This window comes from Ursus arctos, unplaced genomic scaffold (genome assembly GCF_023065955.2).
Source record: "Ursus arctos isolate Adak ecotype North America unplaced genomic scaffold, UrsArc2.0 scaffold_4, whole genome shotgun sequence".
In the NCBI taxonomy this organism is placed as follows: Eukaryota; Metazoa; Chordata; class Mammalia; order Carnivora; family Ursidae; genus Ursus; species Ursus arctos.
The window spans coordinates 94806239-94828149 of NW_026623056.1; the positions used below are offsets into that span (position 1 = coordinate 94806239).

A 21911-nucleotide genomic window follows, 5' to 3' on the forward strand; every position below is an offset into this window, starting at 1 on the left:
GATTTTGAATGGTGGTAGTAAAGCCCGTCAACATCCTGGAGCTCGAGAGTGAGAGGGCCTGCAGCACAGCTCCTCACCGCTGACTGAGCAGGACCAGGGTGCAGAAACAAGCCTCCGAGCTTCCAGGGGGGCGGGAGCAAGCCGCAGCGCAGCCTAGGAGGACAGAGGCCCCAGGCCGGGGTAGGCTGCTGGGCACCTGGTAAGACTTAGGACAACCTGACGGTTGGTTACTTAGAAAATAGTCTCGAAGGGTATTGGACACATCTGGAGGAGCACGTTAGAGCAGATTGGCCGGCGGATGCATGGACAGCAAAGCAGGGGGATGTGGTAGCCGTTACCATCGGCGGTGACGCGTCTGTAAAAACAAGAACAGCCCGAGAGTGGGACCCGATATGTTGTGAACCTGCAAGAGTCCCTGATTTATGTTCTGCTTTAAAACGACCCTAAGAATCACTAATTTATTTTTCTTGAAGAAGATTCCTGCAGGGGCAGAGACTCCCAGATACCCTCTGACTCGTGAGAGAGCCCACAAGTTAGGTTAATTATGGGACCGTCACAGACAGGATCACAGGGAATGAGCTACTTAGCAGATGTGGGTGGCAGATCCATTGTCCTGTGGTCAATAGAGTTTATGAAAGTGAACAAACGCAGCTCTTTATAACAAATTCTCTAAAAATGTTTTTATACCAAGCATCTAGTCTCAAAGCTGTGGGTCACTATTAATATCAACTTTAAAGGAGAGCGTTGCCCTTCTCAACAAATTAACTTGTTAGAAACTGGATTTCCAGACCTCAAGGAGAGAATACAGGTGTAGCTTAAGTTGTGTCTTCCAAGTATTTATTAAGCCATTGTTTTGGGTTCTCAGGGCCTGGTGTTAACATCTGTGATCCTGACTTAATCACTGTGGTTCCAAGCACACTTACTACAATATTTGGGGCTTATAAAAATCTCGTTCCATAAAAAGCTTTTAATTTTATCCGATGTTGTAAGAAATGACAGCTGCAATGATAGGGGAAGAGAAAGGCAGGAATGGAGAGGGTTGGGAGTTCATCTACAATAAAAGGAAATAAAATCAATACTGAGACATTTTCAAAAAATAGAATATAGCAGTGTAAGCATAATATTTAAAAATATGAGAGCAAATAGCAAAAGGAAGACGTAAGATATTTTTAAAGAGGTTGCCTTGGGGAGTGGAGCTTGGGGGTATTGTTTTTCATTAGTACTTTTGTCATCCTAAATCCTGTGTTTTTAAAATGTTTTTGATAAAAATAAAAGTGTAAGATGAATAAAATAGAGCATGTAACTTCAACAGTGGCCGCATGGGGACCAGGTGGGGTACCCAGGGGGCTCCGCGAGAGGAGCAGCGGTAGGGGTCTCAGCTGAGGGGTCTGGAGCCCTCCCCCCGCTTCCCATCAGGACATTGGAGTCTTGAGTGAAGATCTCTTCAACTAAAACTTTGGTGTTAGGATTTTATCTTCGGGAAGATATTTTGGGTATAACGTGGTTCCGTGCCCACTCTTCCTGTTGCTGTGGGTGTTTTTCACCCAGGCTGACGGATGTGGGTGGTGCGTCCCGCTAGGGAGCCTCAGTTGCAGCTGCCCAGACAGGCAGAGTGCACGGAGCTGCGTCCCCATCCCACACCACACTCGTCGCACTGCCTCTGGGCACAAATGTTCTAAATCATTTTGTTGCTTGTAGAATAAAGACCTCGACCTGAAAGCTATTTATGAAAAGTTACATGGCTGAGGAAATTTAAGGACCAAGAATTAGCGCCCAAATTACATTTCCTGAACTAAATTTGAAAAGCTGTAAGATGATCTAAAATGTCCAAATTCCATCTAATCAGCAGGGGTTCTAAACGTTGAGATGACTGCGTCATTCGCGAGTGGATTTCATGGTTTTCCTTTGTACCGTTGTAGGTGGCCCTGGTGTTTCCGAACAGTGACCCTGTGATGTTCATGGTGGCATTTTACGGGTGTCTCCTGGCAGACCTGGTTCCTGTCCCCATAGAGGTGCCGTTAACAAGAAAGGTAGCTAACGCGGTTGGGGCCGTGGGGCCGGTCCCGTGAGGTTCTCTTTGGAAGCTGACGCACAGATTCTCCGTGTCTCATGTTGTCTTCCTGGCAGCCAGGCGCTGTTCGGAGTGAAGAGAGGAATGCAGGCAGGCTGGGCTTGAGAGTGTGAGATGCGGAGACGGCCGCGGTTCCGCTGTCGTGTGTGTCTTGTTGTGAGTGGGACTTTAGAAGCCGTAGACGGAGCTATTACGCCATCCCTGTGAACTTCTCAGAATAGTGCGTGTTTTTTCCTCTGATGGATAGAATTTGTGATTTGATAAGGTTTTGTTAAACTCTCAAAACCATACACTTAGGGAAATAATTTGTAGCTCCTTCTCAGTGATAGTTTTGAATACGCAAGATGGGAATTGCTTGCTTTTCTGTCTGCTTACATAATAGCAAGCAGTTTTTATTACTGACAAATGATTAATGTGGGGGACTTGCTGATGTTCTGTGTAGCTGTTACGTTTCAAGTATAAGTGTCAGTAATCTGATTATTGAAAAAAATTATTTTAGGAGTAGGCAAGACATGTATTTTAGAAAATTAGAGTTTTCTAGCCTGTCGATGTTCAGGTAGTTAAAGTAAGCGTCGTCAGCAAGAAAGACCCCAGAGTCCCAAAAATGAAGTTTGAGATAACGCCAGCAAATCCCAAAGGGTAATATATGACAAACACATACTTGAATACAGAGATACTTCAGAAAAAGCAAGAGGTTTGTCAGAAAGTGACAAAACATTACTAAGGGACATGTACAAAAGAAGCATTGACTGGAAGGAAATGTGCATTTCTGTGGGAAATAAGTAATTGTGTTAAAGTTTGCCCCCCCCCCCGATTAATCTGCAGATTTTAAACATGACTCAAGTGCAGATTTCCATGCTATTATTTTTGGAGTTAAGTAAAATGCTGCTAAATGTCATTTGCAAGAAAACACTGAGAAATTAGCCCATTATCTGGAACTTTCTATCTCATTGCGAAAATATATCTTTTAAATTTAAAAATGATTATACTTTATTTTCATGAACATACAGTCTATACCCATATAGGATTCAGTTTTAGAAGCTTACGAGGGCAAACGAAGGTGAAGGACTCAGCTTTCTGGGAGTGGGCCGGAGCGGTGCAGGGCCCTCTGTGGCGGCCCCGTGAGCGCCGGGCTGTGTTTTCTGCAGGATGCTGGCAGCCAGCAGGTCGGCTTCCTGCTGGGCAGCTGCGGCGTCGCCCTGGCCCTGACCACGGACGCTTGTCAGAAAGGCCTGCCCAAGGCACAGACTGGAGAGGTGGCGACTTTCAAAGGTAGGCCCCCAAGGGCAGGGGGGTGTCTCCAGCAGGAGTGAGGTCCTTGCCAGAGGCCTGTGCGTCTGGCTTCCTCCCCGATTCAGAGTCTGTACCTATGCTGTTCATTTTGGTGGTCACTGGTCAGAGGCACCTACTGAATTAAGTACAAATTAATACAAAGTGAACGGGACGGAGGCTTGTGTTCCCCAGGTTCGCAGTAGCCGGTGCCTGTGTGGTGGGTGCTCAGCCCTGAGGCCTGCTGACCACTCCTCTGGGCTGGTGCCCTGTCCACCCTCGCAGGCTGGCCCCCGCTCTCCTGGCTGGTGATCGATGGGAAGCATCTGACCAAGCCCCCCCGAGACTGGCACCCGCAGGCCCAGGATGCAGGGACTGGGACCGCCTACATCGAGGTAATGGCCTCGTCTAACTCAGAGCACGTTGAAGCAGCCCCCACAGACTCAGCTCTTGTTTCTCATAAGAGTGTAAGCTGCCATTTATTTTAGATTACAGGCTTAAACTTACCCTCCTGTTTGAACTTCACCCCGGACACAGAAGGGTCGTAGGGGAGCTCACACAGGTGTGGTTTCACTCCTACTGGATTGTCCCTCGCTGGCTGCCCTGGGGATGTCGGCCATCATGGGGGAGCCCGCAGCACTGCTGTGCCCAGGCCCTTACCCCAGGGGTGCCCCAGTTTCCTCTGCAGTGTCACCCCAAGAGTCATGGTGTAACGTGTGTTGCTGTGTGTCGGGACACTTAGTGAAGGACGGGCGACCGGCACTTCTTTGTAAATTCTGACAGCCTCCCGTTCAGCCTCCCGTTCCGTCTGCCGTGACCTCCGGAAGCATCACATAATGGATTTTTTTTCTTGAAATCTTTCAGTATAAAACCAGCAAAGAAGGCAGCACAGTTGGGGTCACGGTGTCCCACGCATCCCTGCTGGCCCAGTGCCGGGCTCTGACCCAGGCTTGTGGCTACTCAGAAGGTAAGGGTGTGCAGCCCCTAGGGACTGTGGCTGAGTGTCGATCAGCCCTTTCGCCCAGGTGGGGCCGGGGGCCGGAGTGCTCAGGGTGCTGTGCTCCCAGGCAGCCCCACTGCTTTCCGTACATGCGTGTGTATGTTGATTTTACAGAGCATGAAAGTTGTATGCCACCCCTTAGGCCCGGTGGTCGGGTTCCATCTATGGCATAGCTGAGGGGCAGTGCATTTTGTACTTAAAAAAATGGAAAACCGTCTTAATGGACCCACTTTTGTATTACTGTTTTCTGTGACTGTGGTTTTGGCTTAAACTGTCCTGCATGCAGACATACAAACGGAATCTCGAAAGTCATAGATTTTCTGTTGGTGACGTGGGTAGCACCTCTCCCCACTTACTGTGAAATATCAGATATTTAGCTTAGAGAACTATTGTTTTAAAAAACTGTAAAAATGGATACATGGTAGTTTCCCTACTATAACAATACCGGAACTGAATAAAACTAGAAAGTAAATCGAGGGGTAGTTTAAAGAACTAAAATACGGGTGTTTAAAAGTGAGAGGAAAATAAAATAGCAAAATAAAGTAAAATGAAAGTCAGGAGTCGCTCAAGACTTCAGTGGAGATTTGGAGAGTGATTTTAGATATATTCAAGGGCCTGAATAATTTTTTGAGAATTGGTTCTGTTAAGTCCTAGGGTTTTCTTGTTCTGGACGTGTGCGTACCGCCCATCACTTGGGCGCTTCAGCTAACAAAGGGCGTGCGTGCAGAACTCTTACTCAGAAAGCAGTTGCGTTTCCTGGCACAGCCGACTTGTGTTCACCGTTGCCACCTCCTGTGGGGTGCACCTCGGGGTTGCTGTGGCTTTGGTGGGGGGCCTGGACCCAGGTCGCCGCCCTTACTGGAGGAGAACAGAGAGAGCAGCTTTGCGAGGGAAGCAGCGCGAGCAGCACGTGACGTGTCCCAAAGATGCGGGGTGGTGGCCTCGTGTGAGAATGGGGGAGTCTGGATGTACCCTGACAAGTCCTGACCCCACACCTCACTGCAGGGGGAGAGCCTCGAGGGGCCGCTCAAGTACACGCTGGTCCTTATGTTTTCAGATTAATGGTCAGCACAGCTCTGTGGGTTTGTTTGTTTTTTTCAAGATGTTTAAGGATTTTTATTTATTTGAGGGAGGGAGAGAGAGAGCACAAACAGGGGGAGGAGGAGAGGGAGAGGGAGAAGCAGGCTCCCCGCTGAGCAGGGAGCCCGATGCAGGGCTCGATCCCAGGACCCCAAGATCATGACCTGCAACGAAGGCAGACGCTTCACCGACAGAGCCGCCCAGGCGTCCCAGCATAGCTCTGTTTTAATCCAAAATTGTATGACCTACTTCTGAGTTGTTCTGGTAGTTTGAGTACAATAACCAAGACGATTGATTAATTGGTGCATGGTATTTGGAAATGCTGTGTATGTTTCCTAGAGCTCTTCATGTCAATCAACGTATTCATCTCAGAGTTTCTTTAAAAATGCACGTGACTCGTGAAGAGGGTCGCAAGTGGTTTAACCATCTTTGTCCACTTTCAGCTGAGACATTAACAAATGTGCTGGATTTCAAAAGGGATGCTGGTCTGTGGCATGGAGTGTTAACAGTGAGTGTCGTACGCTAAATGACCTACTTGTTGGAGTGGAGGGGCCCTAACGCTTCGTATCAGTAGATGACACCAAACCCTATTTGTAGGTGACGTAGTTAACCCTTGTCTGAACTGACATGTCATCATGAGAAGGGCGTTGACGTTGTCTCTGCCCTCTCTGGCGCGGTGTGGCCCTCTGCTGCGTGCACCCGCACGAGGCCTGCCCCTTGAGCACCCCGTTTCTTCCACAGAGCGTCATGAACAGGATGCACGTCATCAGCATCCCGTACGCACTGATGAAGGCGAACCCTCTGTCCTGGATCCAGAAAGTGTGTTCGTACAAAGGTAACGGGAAGTAGCGCCATCATCTGGTTCACCCTGGTTTCGAGAAGTCACTTTGATTTAACCCTTGGTGACGAAGAAGGTAGTCAAGCCGACATGCAGAACTGCAGGGAGGAGCAGAGGAGCCCCGACGGCCCGCGTGCTCCGTGACCGGTCGTGGACACTGCTTGGCCTGTGCGCACGGCCTGGGCGGCCCTTGTGGGGGATGGCCCTGTGACAGTTCTCTGCGGCAAACACCATAGGCTACTAATTTTATTCTCTTGAAATTTTCTTTAGAGTCACATCAATACTCCCAGTTCTTAATAGTGGAGATGGTTTTAATCTGAAGTTGGGGCTTTTGAAGCCGCCCGTGGTGGAGCTGTTGATTCTAAGGAAGGAAGGAGTGTAGACAAAGGGCCATGGGGCTGCCCAGAGGCCTTGCCCTCCCTGCCCCCTGCCTCGGTCACGCAGGGCTTCCTCGTCCCTCAGGCTCTGTTCCAGCAGGGCTGGAGGGCACCTTGGTGAACCCCCGAGGCTGGGCCCTGGGTCTGTCCTCACACTCACTCTTCCTGGGGACCCATGTTGACTCGGGTGTGTCTGTGAGGTGCCGGGGTGCCGCTTTCCCGTGACGCAGGGCACTTCTGTGCTCCCCCTCTGCAGCCCGGGCCGCGCTGGTGAAGTCCCGCGACATGCACTGGTCTCTCCTAGCTCAGCGAGGTCAGAGGGACGTCAGCCTCAGCTCACTGCGCATGCTGATTGTGGCCGACGGCGCTAACCCCTGTGAGTAAGCCCAGCCGCGTGAGGCCGTGGCCGTGGCCTCGCCCCGCAGGCCTGACTCGGGAGGGAAGAGGAAGAGGTTCGAGCGCAACGCGCTAAGAAAGAGTGCTGTGGGGTCAAGGTGCTGCTGCGACGGGGACTCACTGGCCTCTCTCGTGCATGCTCTTGAGGGCACTGAATGTAAAAGCGATTTTAACACTGCAGACAGAAGATACGTTAAGAGATGCCCAGAATGTGGTTATGGACTGGGGGCCTGTCCCGGTGTCCTTGCCCCTGTGGCCCCAGCGATGCGGCTTGACCTCCTGCCGGGATTTCCCCTGGAATGCCGCTGTGCGCCCTGGGCTCTGCGTAGGGTCTGAGCGTGGCTGCTCGTGGGCGGCTGTCTGAGGCCTGCCACAGGGCGTTCCCTGGGGAGGCTCCGTGGGGCTTTCCGTGCAGCACAAAACCCTCGACCAGGTCGCTTTCGCGTTGGTTTAACAGCTATGTGCCGCTGTGTTTGCACTGAAGCACCCTGGGCCAGAGGCTGGCCTTTCATCTAGTCCCCTGCGAGGAGGGCCCTGACGGCCCTGCACCCCTGGGTCCCCCACGGCTCAGGAGGGCACCCTGCCGTCTACTGCCTCCACCCCTACCTGGGCCCTGGAGGGTCCCTCCATCCTGCCTCCAAGACACCCAGGGCTGGGTGCCTGAACCCAGTCACGTGCCCGGTCCTTGCATCACGTCCCCGCAGATCCTCCACTCTGCCAGCCGCCAGCAGCTCCTCCCCTGGCACCGGGCTCCACCCTCTTAGCCGCTAAGCTTTCCCACCGGGAGGCCCTCCCCAGACCCGGTCCCACACAGACATCAGGTCCTGCCGCGCTGCATGCCCTCCGGTTCCCTGTGGCGCTGAACCACTGGGTTGTCTCGTGTGTCCTCTGCTGTCTGCCAGTGCCCAGCAAGAGCGGGACGCAGCACCCCTCCTTTTCCGTGAGCCTCGCTGCGGCAGGGTCCCTGAGGTTGTGGTACAGCCTGGGGCCCCGATGGGGCAGCCCTGAGCAGGCCGCACTCTCCTGCCTGGGAGCTAAGCTTCCGTATCCGTGGCACCTCAGACTGGCCGGGGCGAGTAGGGGAGCAGCAGGGACAGCCCGGGGATGGCGCGAAGGCTGCCCCTGTGGGCGGTTACTTGGCCGACCCCGCAGCCCTGAGGCGCTCCCAGCAGCAGGGGCTCTCGTGCACCTGGGCCTCGTGATGAGGGAGTTCGCCCCATACATGCTGCTCACGCAGCAGACCTGTGAGGAGACGGGGCGAGGGCAGGGCTGGCGACGCGTTAGCGCTCAGAGGCAACACAGGGGCGAGACAGAGGCCTTCCCTGAGAAACGTCCAACTCTCACCTGCTGGGGGTTCAAGACGCGTCGTGTGTTCCGTGGAGGCAGCCCCACCCCTCCCCACAAGTGTCCTGATGTCACGACGGCCTGGAGCTCGTGTGCCTGTGTGTCGGGTCAGGCCCGTCCCCGTCAGCCCTCCGGTTACCCCGCGTCTCCCTCTGTCTCACGCAGGGTCCATTTCCTCCTGCGATGCGTTCCTCAACGTCTTCCAGTCCAGAGGGCTGAGGCCCGAGGTCATCTGTCCTTGCGCCAGTTCTCCCGAGGCGCTGACGGTCGCCGTCCGCAGGTGAGGCGGTCGCTTGCTTGCTCCGTCTTCCTCCCACACCTGCTACCGATGCTGCCGAGCGTGGTCGGTCTGCAAGCACGAGAGCTCACGAAGCAGTGCTCCACTCTGTGCAGTTTCCCAGGCGTGTGCGCGTGCTGAGGGAGCAGCCCCGGGCCCCTCGCCCTTGCTGGCCGCGTGTCTCACGCTAGCCTGGATCCGTGCGGGGACTTGGGCAGCGGCTCCCGGAGCTGTGATCTCTGGGCTCGTTTTCCCTCTGAGGGCTTCTCTTCCTCCTTGGCCTTCGTAAGCATCACAGCCTGGAGCTCTTCCCTGCCCCGAACGGGGCCCTGGCATCTCCAGTGCCCGGCAGCATGGACGGGGGACTGTGCCTGCGGGCTGTCCTGGAGAAGCACCCTAGCCCACAACTCAGCCCCCACCCCCTCCGGAGGAAGCCCCCCGCAGCTCTCACAGCTGCATTCTCTCTGTGCTCCCCCATCTCAGCTTGGACGGTGGGGTCGGGAGTCCTCAGAGCTGGCAGGCTCTCGTCCTTCCTGCGCCTAACATACCCATGTGGCTCCCCAGGCCATCTTCTCCTTCCTGGGCCACCTCTCACCTGCCCTAGGGCTCTTGTCCGCAGCGGCCTCTGAGTGCCCTCCTGGCGTAGAGGGCGGTGTGCTCACAGTTGAGCATGTCTCTGCCTTAATTTTCTGCCCTTAACCCAATTGTTAGAAAATCAGTCATGGTATGGTCTTGTGTTACATTAGTATATTTGTAAATAGTCTGTATGTGCAAGTATTAAATAACCCTAACATTAAATAACTAAGAAGAGAAAGAACATCTTTATCCTTCACAAACCATAAAGTATTCCTCTCCTTTGCTCTGGCCGTGGGGCACCTCACTCCCACGCTTGGTGGCGTCTGGCATTATGCATCAGGAGTTTGGGAAGGGCTCCACTGGCCGGTTCTGGCTTGCAATCTCTGGTCTCTGGACTGGACGCGTTGGGGACTGCCCCGGGCTTCCTCGGGGCCTGTCCTGCTGCCCAGGGCTCCCAGCAAATGTCCCAGCACAGCCAGGTGGAAGCTTGGTCAGCGTTATGACCTCCTGGGGAAGTCACAGAGTGTCACTTAGACTGTGGCCACAGGCCCACCGGATGCCTCCGGGCGGGGTGAGATGCCGCGGCACCTTCAGGAGGCCTGTCCCCCATGGCCAGCCGCACGGCCGGTGTCCTCACGGAGCGCGGTGCAGAGCAGAGGCTTTGGGCAGCATCGTCCTGCAGGCAGGCTGGGCACAGATCCCTCCCCCATGGACTCTGTCCCCTCATCAGTGTGTCCGCCTTTGTCTTCTAGGCCGCCAGACCTGGGAGGACCTCCACCAAGAAAAGCTGTCCTGTCGATGAACGGTCTCAGTTTTGGTGTGATCAGAGTAGATACCGAAGAAAAGTTGTCCGTTCTTACCGTTCAGGACGTTGGCCAGGCGCTGCCGGGAGGTAAGGGACGAGCTGGAGTGTGTCCGGTCCTGCAGCTGCTTGACGTAACAGGAGTCCAGAGGGCTCCGGGCTTCGTGGGAGTGCTCTGCAAGCACACAAGTAAAAAGCTTCCTAACAGTGTTTTTCCATGTAAATTGGATTTTAATTTATAATGTGATTTTTTTCAGTGTTTTGCCTGCCTCTGTATTAAATTTAGGGTTGAGCAAAATGACGAGGGTCTGTCGGTGGCCTCTGAGCAGTCTGTGTGCTTCTCCAGGGTCTGGGAACTGACGCACCGACCACATGTCGGGCACGGGCATCACGTTGCACACATGCAGGTGTTGATCAGCTCACAGCACGCCAGGTCTGCAGACAGCCTGATGACCGGCTGCCACCAGCCGGGGGTAGCAAGGGTGTGTTAGGTCAGGAGCATGACTCTGAAGGTTGCAAGAAATTCCTATGTGCGTCTTCCTGCCCCTGGGGCGCCCTGGACCTGAATGCCGGCCCCGTGGCAGTGCCACGAGAAGAGGGCGATGGGGTGGCCTGCCTGTGATTCCCCTGCGGAGTGTCACATAGGGAAATGGAGACCCGAGCCTGGCCCGGGAGACGCAGTGACAGTTGAGAGCGGGGGATGCTCTGTGCATGCTGCTCTGCATTTGCCCCTCACTGTGGCGACCCCCCAGCTGCTCCGCTTCCTCCTCGCCATGCGGGCCCTTCTGAGATTTATGGGCAGCTGTCGTGACCCACCCTACATGCATGTGTGTGTGCGTGCGTGCGTGTGAGTGTGCACAGTGCTCCTTTGGGGGGTGTGTGTGTACATGCGTGTGTGTGCGTGTGTGTGCGTACACAGTGCTCCTTTAGGGGTGTGTGTACATGCGTGTGTGTGCGTACACAGTGCTCCTTTAGGGGTGTGTGTACATGCGTGTGTGTGCGTGCACAGTGCTCCTTTAGGGGTGTGTGTACGTGCGTGTGTGTGCGTGCACAGTGCTCCTTTAGGGGTGTGTGTACATGCGTGTGTGTGCGTGCACAGTGCTCCTTTAGGGGTGTGTGTGTACATGCGTGTGTGTGCGTGTGTGTGCGTACACAGTGCTCCTTTAGGGGTGTGTGTACATGCGTGTGTGTGCGTGTGTGTGTGCACAGTGCTCCTTTAGGGGTGTGTGTACATGCGTGTGTGTGCGTGTGTGTGTGCGTGCACAGTGCTCCTTTAGGGGTGTGTGTACATGCGTGTGTGTGCGTGTGTGTGTGCGTGCACAGTGCTCCTTTAGGGGTGTGTGTACATGCGTGTGTGTGCGTGTGTGTGTGTGTGCACAGTGCTCCTTTAGGGGTGTGTGTACATGCGTGTGTGTGCGTGTGTGTGTGTGTGCATGCACAGTGCTTCTTTAGGGGGGTGTGTACGTGTGTGTGTGTGTGTGTGCGTGCACAGTGCTCCTTTAGGGGTGTGTGTGTACATGCGTGTGTGTGTGTGCACAGTGCCCCCCCATGCGTGTGTCTGTGTGTGTCTGTCTGTGTTCACAATGCTCCCCAGGTCCGCATTTGTTAGTCGTGACCATTGCCGAGCTGACTGACTTGTTGAAGGCTGATGGTGTCTTGTTTCCAGCAAAGACCTAACCTTTCAGTGTGTTCGCCCCAAGGGGTTTGTGGCCTTTTGTGATTTAGGTCAGGGTCCCTGCCAGAAATGCAAGCATGTGGGAGTATCTGCCTGTGACCTGCGTCCCCCTCCAGCATTGTCTCTGCTGAGTCTGTGTTCTGACTTGTGAATGAACAGAAACAAGTGAATGAGCGCCCCTTCCTTGTCCTCGTTGGAGATGAGAATGTGTTAGAGAGCACTCAAGAGTCAAAGGAAGGGCCATGCCCAGGTGACCACAGGCTTAATTCTTCACTGGGTGACCGCGTTTCCCTTAACGGTCACTGCACATTCCGGTGTGCATTTCGCTCTTCTGTTGGAGGCTGGTTTGGGATGCCTGCTCTGTGGCAGGGCTGGGTGGCCTGCAGTGACCCGACAGGCAAGGTCCGGCATGCCCAGAGTGGGCAGCAGGCAGGATCGTCCCGTGGGGAGCACCTTCGTGACAACCGCACCGGAGGTGACTGGGCTGTGGACAGGGCCACACCAAGGCTACGGGGCTGCGTGGGGCTACGGCACGGGACAGGGCTCGGCCGGCATCTCCCGTGACACGAGGGGGCACAGAATCTGTCCACGAGAGAGCAAGTGTCCTGTTGGCCTGGGCTGTGTGCAGGACGCGTTGTGCTTTGGTTACATCCTACGTGGGAAGCAGAAAGACCCACGCCTGGAGAGAGCGTGTAGTATGCACGTCCTCCGATTCGCCGTGAGAGCACGCTGCGTGTGTGATGTTTTGTTTCTGTATCTGCAGATGCAGCTACAAGTAGATCTTTGTGAATGTGACCCATTTACGTGTGTTTCTTGTGTATGATTTCGAGGGCTTTTTCTCTTTCTAGCTGACGTTTGTGTTGTGAAGGTAGACGGTACCCCTTATCTCTGTAAAACGGATGAGGTTGGAGAGATCTGCGTCAGCTCCAGCACCACTGGCACGGCCTACTATGGACTACTTGGAATCACGAAGAGTGTCTTTGAGGTTTGTACCTTTTCCTGCCCTTTACGTTGAAGAGAGTTTCCACAAGCGTCAGTGGCGTGCAGCAGGCAAGGCGCACCGGCTCCCCAGCCCTGCTGGGCATCAAGGTCAGCCCAGGAAGCCAGCACAGTGCATGCCCGAGTGTGCAGAGTGCAGACTGCCCACTCCACCGGGGATCCCTGGGTGATAGCCTCATCTGGGGAGCTGCACCCTGGCCTGCACCTGGCCAACTGGTCAACTGTCCATAGAGCACAGCTTAACCGTTCCCCTCTCTGCTCTGTGCAGACTGTCCCTGTCACGGCAGGAGGTGTGCCCGTGTCTGACAGGCCTTTCACCAGAACGGGGCTGCTGGGCTTCATCGGGCCTGTGAGTATATCCTGCTGCCAAGACTGGGGCCTCCAGACAGGCCCACACCTCAGGGGAGGGGATGCTGCCCACATCCAGTGCAGATCTAGGGGCCAGGGATGCTCTCCACGTCCCACAGTCCACAGGACAGCACCCACGACACAGTGCTGTCAGCCCAGGAGGTCCCTGCTGCTGACTTTGGGAGCTCTGCCTGAGTCCTGTACAACTTCACCTTTCCTGTGCTGCCCCCCCCGCCCCCTCCCCGGATGTCCCCTTGTCCCCACCCCAGCCCACCAGGATGCAGGACCCTGTGCCCCCCACCCCCCTCCCCCCACACCTCCCCCCATGTCCCCTTGTCCCCACCCCAGCCCACCAGGATGCCGGACCCTGTCTGTGCCCCTTGGTTTCCGTATGCCATCAGCTGACTGTAGCAGCTCTCAGCTACCTGACCCACAGGGCCTGCCTGCGTGTCCTGAGTCCTGACCTGTGTCCTTGCTTCCAGGATAACCTGGTCTTTGTCGTGGGCAAGCTGGATGGGCTGATGGTGGTTGGAGTTCGTAGACACAATGCGGACGACCTCGTGGCCACCGCGCTGGCCGTGGAGCCCATGAAGTTTGTCTACAGAGGCAGGTGATGCGCTGCGGGCCCCTGTGCTGTGGCTCTAGGTCCCTTCTCTACTTGAAGTCTGAGAATCTGTCTGCACTAGAAGCAAAGCCAGTGATCGGAATACACAAAACCCAAAAATTCCTGTTCATCAGAAAATCTTCACGAAGAAAAGGACGGTGTTTGCAGCCAGGAGCCCGTTAGTGTCCTCACTGCACACAGGGCTCAGCACCCTAGAACCTCACACATGCGGGTTCAAACCGTCAAGGACCAGTTTCTCTGAACCACCAAAGGTCAATTCTCTTTTCTACTGAGGGTTAGAGAGACACACGGAGGGTCCTACCCCCTCCTGGGATGAGCATCTATTCCAGTTTTCGGAATGTGTTAGGCAAGACTTTGTGACCTGGGCGGTTTACTGGGCGTGAAGAGGGAAGCCGGGTCCGGCTCTGTTCGGCTCCTGGGCTTTTCACCCTGAAGGAAGCAGCCCTTTCTCCCAGCTGGCCTACTCAACTGGCTGCAGTTTTAAATTTTCTTCTTCTCAAGGGGGTGCTTTTATTAGTCAAACTAGGGTACCTCTGAGCCTGGACAGACCCTGCCTTTGAATATTCCTTAAAGAGATTATTAGGGAATTCTGCCAGATGGTGGGTGCTGCTGGCCCTTCTCGTAGGTCAGGATGACGGGGTTACCACCAAGGAGAAACCAGCGGGGCGGGCCTGTGTGGATGCCTGAACGGGGGCTACCAGGACATCATGACCTGCCCTCACAGCAGAAACGGGACACTGTTGGTGCGGGTGTCTGTGAGGATAATATCAGGGTGGCGACACCTGCTTCTGAGTGGCTTAGGGAGGCCCCGGGCGCTGACGGCTGAGCAGGCAGCTGACGAGGCAATGCCGCCGTGAGCAATTACTGGGGGTGTGGGTGATTGCTTCTGCCACTGGGTGGGGTGCCTGCCTGTCCCCACCACCACAGCCACCTGGAAATAGAGCCACAGGGGCGCCTGGGTGGCTCAGTCAGTTAAGTGTCTGACTCTTGATTTCAGAGTCCAGCTCAGGTCACGATCTCAGCGTCATGAGATTGAGCCCCGCATCCGGTTCCATGCTGGGCATGGAGCCCGCTTAAGACTCTCACTCACCCTCTGCCTGTCCCTGCTGTACTCACTCACTTGCTCTCAAAAAGAAAAGATAGAAAGAACTAGAGCCGCAGCCGGTGGAGTGCGTACGCTAGCAGAAGCAGCACATCCAGGAATATTTCAACACACACGAAATGAGTTCTCTGTTCTTAAACACAAACACAATAGGTGGAATAAATAGCAGGATAGACACGGCTAGAGAAGGAAGTGAGGAGCTGGAAAGTCAGATTAAGGAAGTACTCCAGAGGAGGTCAAAAAAGTAAGAAAAAATAAGAAACTTTAAAAAACCAAGAGAGACGGGGAGAGAGGAAGGGCATCTAAACAGCAGACCCGGCAGTGGGGCGGCCCAGCCTGGAGGGGAGGGCAACATCTGAGCAGCACGAAGCTGGGTTTGCGGGACTCGAGAAGGGCCCGACACCGGGATCAAGCGCAGGCCGTGAGACTCCCCAGCGCTGGGGCCAGCTCGAGAGGGTGGCAGTGCAATGATGTTTTTAAATTATTAAAAGGAATTTTTAACTTAGATTTTATGTTCATCCCAATTGTCACTTAATTGTGCAGTTGTAATAAAAATATTCTTGGGTACATAAGTTTCAGAAGTTTTGTTACAAAAAGACCCTTCTGGTGAAAACATCTTCAGATGAGATACTAAGAGAGACACATTCAAGATGTATGAACGCAAGGGAAATTTAGTGCTGGGTAAAGTGTGTGTGTGTGTGTGTGTGTGTGTGTGTGTGTGCGTGGGCACACCTATGCACGCACCTGCCGGAGGGGAGAACAAGAGAAAGCAAGCATGTCCACAATGGCTGGAGCAGGAGGTATGCTGGGCTTGATGGGGAGACCAGCTTCTTGTCTCACAGGGAAAAAACCAGCTCCAAATGTAAGAGGCAAACGGCAGTAAATACAGAGCAAGGGAAAGCGCCAGAATTCCTAAGGCGAGACGGGAGAAACAAGTCCCGTTACACCACAAAAAACACAGGACGTTACCACATTAGCGAAAGAGGTTTAATCAGTTAGAGTAAAAAATACAGCTGATAGTACTTCTAGACAAAGATTTTTGCACAAAGAAATGTATCACGTGCCTTAACATTATAATTAAGGGAAATTTTCTTTTAAGATCTGTGCCTGCTTGCTTTGCTTTGCACCGAAGTCCTCTTTGTTTTAGCGAATTGGCACTTATTTTAGCTGTACTGTAGGAGACGAGGGACTGGTCACGTTTCCAGTTCTCAACAAGCAGCCCATTGTTAGATCGCCCTTTCAACACGAGCGCGTCTGGACCCTCCATTTCAAGGGAGAGGAAGCGTCCGTGTCCTCTTTGGTGTCCTCTGCGGGGTGGTCATTTTTGTCCTCGTCTTCCCCCAGGATCGCGGTGTTCTCCGTGACGGTTCTGCACGATGACCGGATCGTGCTTGTGGCCGAGCAGCGGCCCGACGCCTCCGAGGAGGACAGCTTCCAGTGGATGAGCCGCGTGCTGCAGGTGGGCCCGGGCGGCTGGCCGCCTTCCTGGCCTCTGTCTCCGGGAGAGTGGTTCTGACGCATCCCAGTGCACATGCCCCTCCTTCGGAGCCCTGCCTGCCTGCCCGCCTCCAGCCCAGTGCCGAGCAGGCCACGTGTCCCGTCGCCCCACACGTGATCACGGAGTTGACTTACCGAGAGTCGTGGCCTCCTCCACCCTGTGCTGCCTGCACACAGTGGCGCTAAAGAAATCCGGGCCTCGTAAGGATGAGGGAACAGCATTTTGAAACTGTAATTCCATGCGAGGGTTAGAGTGCCCTAAAACAGCAGTCCCGTAACTCCTGTCAATTAGGGTGATATCAGTTGAGACCATTACTTAGATTTGGACCAGGCCACGGCCAGGGGCCCTGGGGGAGCTACGAGCATGTATGTCACTGCACTGGTGCTGGTTTCCGCCGTTCTGTTGTGAAAACGTCAAAGGTAGAGTGACGTGGAAGGCCTGGCGCAGAGAGCTGCTAATAGCCAGTCTTCAGGTTCACGGTGGTTGGCACGTCATCACACTTGCTCGTCACGCACGTGTCCCTCTGCCCACTCCTCCGGCACGCTGTGTGGCACCCCCTTCCCCGGCACCGCACGGCGGCACTCGTTTCTTTAAATACTGAGCTAGAGTCCAGTGCACTATTTTGGGGGGAAAGGGAGTAAAATTTACATTCAGTGAAGTGCACGAACCTTGCAGGTACTGTCCAGTGAGGGGTTTCAGTTGCTGGGATGCGATTTACGTGTAGAACGAGCCCATCTGTGGGTGTGCAGGCGGCGAGTTCGGGCAGCAGTGCACCCAAGGAATCAGTGCGCCACGGTCGTTAAGACGCAGAGTACGTGCGCCAGTGGGTTGTCCCGTGTCCCCCAGCCCGAGAGCCGCTGGCCGGCTGCGTGTCCACACGCACGAGCGGTGTGGCGCGTCTCCTTTTCCACCACAGACGCTCTAGGTAAAGGGACTCGCACAATGTCGCCTCTCTGTCCGGCTCCCTTCCCTCGGCGTGGTTTTGAGAGCCTGTGTCGTCGTGCCGAGTTGGGCTTCTTGTCTGTTCACGTCTTGGTGGACGTCTGGGTTGCTAGTTTCCGACTCTTACGAATAAAGCTGCTGTGGGCAGCGGTGTCCAGAGCTTTGGGTGGATTTCCGCCGGTGTCCCGCCGTCTGCAGGCCGGCTGTGAGGCGTGGTGTGAAGCTGCACGGGCACCGAGAAAGGAAGCTGGTAGAAGCAGGCGGGAGCCGTCCGCGTCAGGGCCGCCAGGCAACCCTGAGCTTCCCAGCACTGTTTTCCCACGAGTATCTCACAACATCTATTTTTAATAAAATGTGTGATGTTTTACTATGGAATGTTTCTAACACAACAAAAAGAAGAGTATAATTGATGTGAGAAACAAAGGAAAAAGGGAACGTAGATAAAATTAAAGGTCCTTATAACCTGCAATCTGTTGAGGAGGACCGAGGACCCGAGGCGGGCTAACATTCCTCCCGGAAACTCCCAATCTTAATGTTGATGCCTTGCTCCAGGGAAACACAACGTTAGCGTGACAATAGCCAGGCCTCCAGGAGCCTGCGAGTCCTCTTGAGCAGATCAAAGTCCTTTTGGACACCTCCTTGTCTTCACATACCCAGCTTGAAGGTACATAGTCAGCCACCCCTCACAACCCTGGAGCAGCAGCTCTTTCTGCCCACAGGGTCCTCCCCCCTCCTCAGCTTTAATAAAACCACCTTTTTTGCACTGGAGATGACTCAAGAATTCTTTCTTGGCCATCGGCTCCAGACCCCACCAACCTCACCAACATCCAAAGACTGCATCATCATGACCCCATGTTCCCATCACCCTGGTCAACAGTTACCTGTCCAGGTCCTGACTGGGTCCCTACCTGGCCTCCCCGCTTCTCCCTCAGGAGTGTTTTGAAGCAAATGCCAGACATCACATTTTATCTGTAAAGAGTTTATTTCTTTAAAAAAGGAATACTGTTATCACATCTCTAAGAATTAACAATAATTTACTTATTTTTTAAGAACTGAGATAGACGTGACGTCGAATACTAATTTCAGGAATACAATGTAATGATTTGATGTTACATGTACTGTGAAGTGATCACCACAATAAGTCTAGTAGACATTCATCACCAGACATAATTACACATTTTTTTCTTGTGATTGAGAACTTTTCAGATCTCCGGTCTCAGCAGCGTCCACACGTACAATACAGCATTTTTATGTCTAGTCGCCGTGCTGTGCACTACAACCCCAGACTCTGTTTTGTAGCTGGAGGTTCGTACCCTCGGACACCTTCTCCCGTTCCGTCCGCCCCCACCCCCACTCTGGCAACCACCGGTCTGTTCCCCGAATCTGTCCGCTCAGTTTCCAGGTTTCACGTGTAAGTGAGATCATGTGGGACGTGTTTTCCTCTGACTGACTGACTTGCTCAGCATCATACCCTCGAGGCCCATCCATGTTGTCACAAATGGCAAGATCTCCTTCTTCTTTATGGCCGTGTAATAATCCGTGGTGTACACACCGCATCTTTATCCTTCGTCGGTCCGTGGACACGTGGGCTGCTTCCATAGCTTGGCTATTGTAAATAATGCTACGATAAACATAGAGGTGCATTCATCTTTTCAAATTAGTGCTTTTGGTTTTTTTGGGTAAATACCTAGTAGCACAATTGCAGGATCGTAGTGTAGCTCTATTTTTAATTTTTTGAGGAGCCTCCGTACTGTTTTCCACCCTGGCTGCACCAGCTGGGCTCCCACCGACAGTGTGGAGGGTTCCTTTTTCTCCACATCCTCGCCAACACCTGTTGTTTCTCGTGCTGTTGATCTTAGCCATGCTGACAGGGGTGAGGCGATCCCTCGTTTTTAAAAATTTGCATTTTCCTGATGATTACAATGTTGAGCACCTTTTCACGTACCTGTTGAACATCTGTATGCCTTCTTTGGAAAAATGCCTATTTGGATCCTCTGCCCATTTTTTAATTGGATTGCTTGTTTTTGGCATTGAGTTGTGTGAGTTCTTTATATATTTTGGATATTAACCCCTTATCAGATATGTGATTTGCAAATATTTACTCCCACTCAGTAGGTTGTCTTTTCATTTTGTTGATGGTTTCCTCTGCTCTGAAGAAGCTTTTTTGTTTGATGTAGTCCCACTTGTGTTTGCTTTCATTGCTTTTGCTTTTGGTGCCCAATCCATAAAATCGTCAACAAGACCTGTGTCAGGGAGCTTAACACCTATGTTTTCTTCTAGGAGTTTCATGGTTTCAGGTCTCATGTTCAAGTCTCTAACCAATTTTGATTTTATTTTTGTGGATGCTCTGAGAAGTGGTCCAGCTTCATTCTTTTGCATGTAGCTGTCCAGTTTTCCCAGAACCGTTTATTGAAGACCATCCTTTCCCTGTGGTATATTCTTGCCTCCTTTGTCACAAATTAATCAAAAAATATGTGCTTGGGTTTATTTCTGGGCTCTCTGTTGTATTCCGTTGATCTGTATGTCTGTGTTTATGCTAATACCATACTATTTTGGTTACTAAAGCTTTGAAATATAATTCAAAATCATGAAGTGTGATTCCTCCAACTTTGTTGTTCCTTAAATTTGCTTTGCCTGCTTAAGGTCTTTTTTTGGTTCCGTACAAATTTTAGGATAATTTGCTTTAGTTCTGTGAAAAATGCCATTGGAATCAGGGATTGCATTGAATCTGTAGATTACTTTGGGTAGAGTGGACATTTTAATAATATTAATTCTTCCAATCCATGAGCATGGAATGTCTTTCTATTTCTTTGTGTCTTCAATTTCTTTCATCAATGTCATAGTTTTTAGTATATAGGTTTTCACCTCCTTGGTTAAATTTATTTTATTTTATTATTTTTGGTGCAATTGTAAATGGAATGGTTTTCTTAATTTCTCCTTCTGATGGTTCATTCATTAGACTAGTGTACGGAGACACGACAGATGTTTCCTGTGATTTTACTGCATGTATTTGTCAGTTCTAAGAGTTTCTGGTGGAGTCTTAAGGGTTTTCTATATATAAGATCATGTCATCTGTAAATAGTGATGGTTTTACTTCTGCCTTTCCAGTTTGGATACCTTTATTTCTTTTTCTTGCCTTATTGCTGTGGCTAAGACTTCCAGTTCAGTGTTGAGTAGCAGTGGTAAGAGTGGGTGTCCCTGTCTTATTCCTGATCTTAGGGGGAAAGTTCTCAGCTTTTTACCGTTGAGAATGGTGTTAGCTGTGGGTTTGTCAAATATGGTCTTCCTTACATTGAGGTATGTTCCCTCTATACCTGCTGTGTTCAGAGTTTTTATCCTAACAGTAATTTCTTGTTGTAATTAAATATCTGGTCACTATTCAGACTTCCCTGATTATCTAATGTTTAGTTTAGTTTGTTTGTTAGATTCAGGATCAAAATGAACTAAAAAAAAAAAAAAAGTACTTGGTGGGGACAAGGTCCCTAAGTCTTTTTAAATCTGTAGATTCTTCCTCTGTCATAGTTTTCCTGTGGTTAGTTTGTGCACAAAAATAAGTGGTTTGTGCAGGGTGTTTCTTTAGCCTGAGCTCTGATGATTGTGCCTCTGAGCTGTTATCTAATACAGCCGTCTGTCCCCTGCAGTCACCCTGGACGTTGCCGTTGGATCAGACTCAGGCTCAGTTTTCTGGCAAAACTTCCTCCTGGAAGGTAGCATGTGATTCTGGTGCCTCTGTGCCATTCAGCACTCCTGAGGTCGCTGGTCTGTCGGGAGTTCCCAGCGGAGCTACCCTGCTTGCCAAGGCTCACCAGAGCAGCCTTAGGAGTTTCTCCTCTGGAGAGCGCCATGTCCTCCTCAGCCACCCAGGGGCCTGGAGGCAGGCTGTGCAGGAAAACAAGACCAAGGATTGATTTCAGAGTAGTGAGGTGGTTTCTTAGAATCCTCTTCAAGTGACCACTGAGTTTTGTTTATTTGTTTCACTAAGAACTAGTGGATGCAAACATACTTGATGTGATTCAGTCTATTATAGTTTTTTTTATTTTTCAGTGGTCAGTGGGAGCCCCTTCAGGTTGGCTCTTATGTCCTTCTCATGTACCCTTGGAATTCTTTGAGGCCAAAGCAGAGGCGAGGAAACTCAGATGCTTGGGGGAAGGCAGTGTGTTTTGCATCCTAGACCTGTCATGGCCTGGACCCTAGAGACCCTGCTACTTCCTAGGGGAAATGGCATTGGGGACCACCATCTGGGCACCTGATGTTGCTGGCTTCCTCACTGTGTCTGGGCTTTCTTCAGTGGACAGAGTGGGACATGATGTGTGTCTGTAAGACTACCTACATCATGAGTTCATGCTGTTGGTTCCAGCTCAAATTCTAGACCACAGAGTTTTTATTTAACTCATCGATCTCCTTGCTCCCACACTGAAAAATTGCAGACATCAACTGCTCCCACCAGAATCCCTCATCTGCCTCAAGCCACGCTACACACCATAGTCTCAGAACAACGGTCTCCACACTACCTCTGAAATGTGAGATTTCTGAGAGCAGCTAATTTTTTTGCACTTCTTTTGCCCACAGGGCATATCTCATCAGGGGCGGACTAATCAAATTAACCGTGTTTAAAGGAACGTTAAGTAGCTTCTCTCTCTGGGACTTTGCCGCCAACCTAAGTCCAGTTCAGCCGAGTTTATTTCTTTTATT

General features: G+C 52.2%; 1 protein-coding gene across 3 annotated transcripts in view; it reads left to right on the forward strand.

The window, feature by feature from the left end:
- DIP2A (disco interacting protein 2 homolog A) overlaps positions 1-21911 on the forward strand; it is a 115621-nt gene that overhangs the window by 59800 nt on the left and 33910 nt on the right. For 2 of the 3 annotated variants that reach the window (XM_026489146.4, XM_044385148.3), the window contains exons 10-22: positions 1920-2030; positions 3220-3343; positions 3626-3735; positions 4205-4307; positions 5864-5928; positions 6162-6255; positions 6892-7011; positions 8541-8655; positions 9981-10120; positions 12554-12690; positions 12973-13053; positions 13535-13662; positions 16124-16238. In XM_026489146.4, the coding sequence (XP_026344931.1) occupies positions 1920-2030; positions 3220-3343; positions 3626-3735; positions 4205-4307; positions 5864-5928; positions 6162-6255; positions 6892-7011; positions 8541-8655; positions 9981-10120; positions 12554-12690; positions 12973-13053; positions 13535-13662; positions 16124-16238 (1443 nt within the window). Of the gene's footprint in view, positions 1-1919; positions 2031-3219; positions 3344-3625; positions 3736-4204; positions 4308-5863; positions 5929-6161; positions 6256-6891; positions 7012-8540; positions 8656-9980; positions 10121-12553; positions 12691-12972; positions 13054-13534; positions 13663-16123; positions 16239-21911 lie in introns of those variants that run through there. The other variant, XM_026492074.4, reaches the window with a different exon arrangement.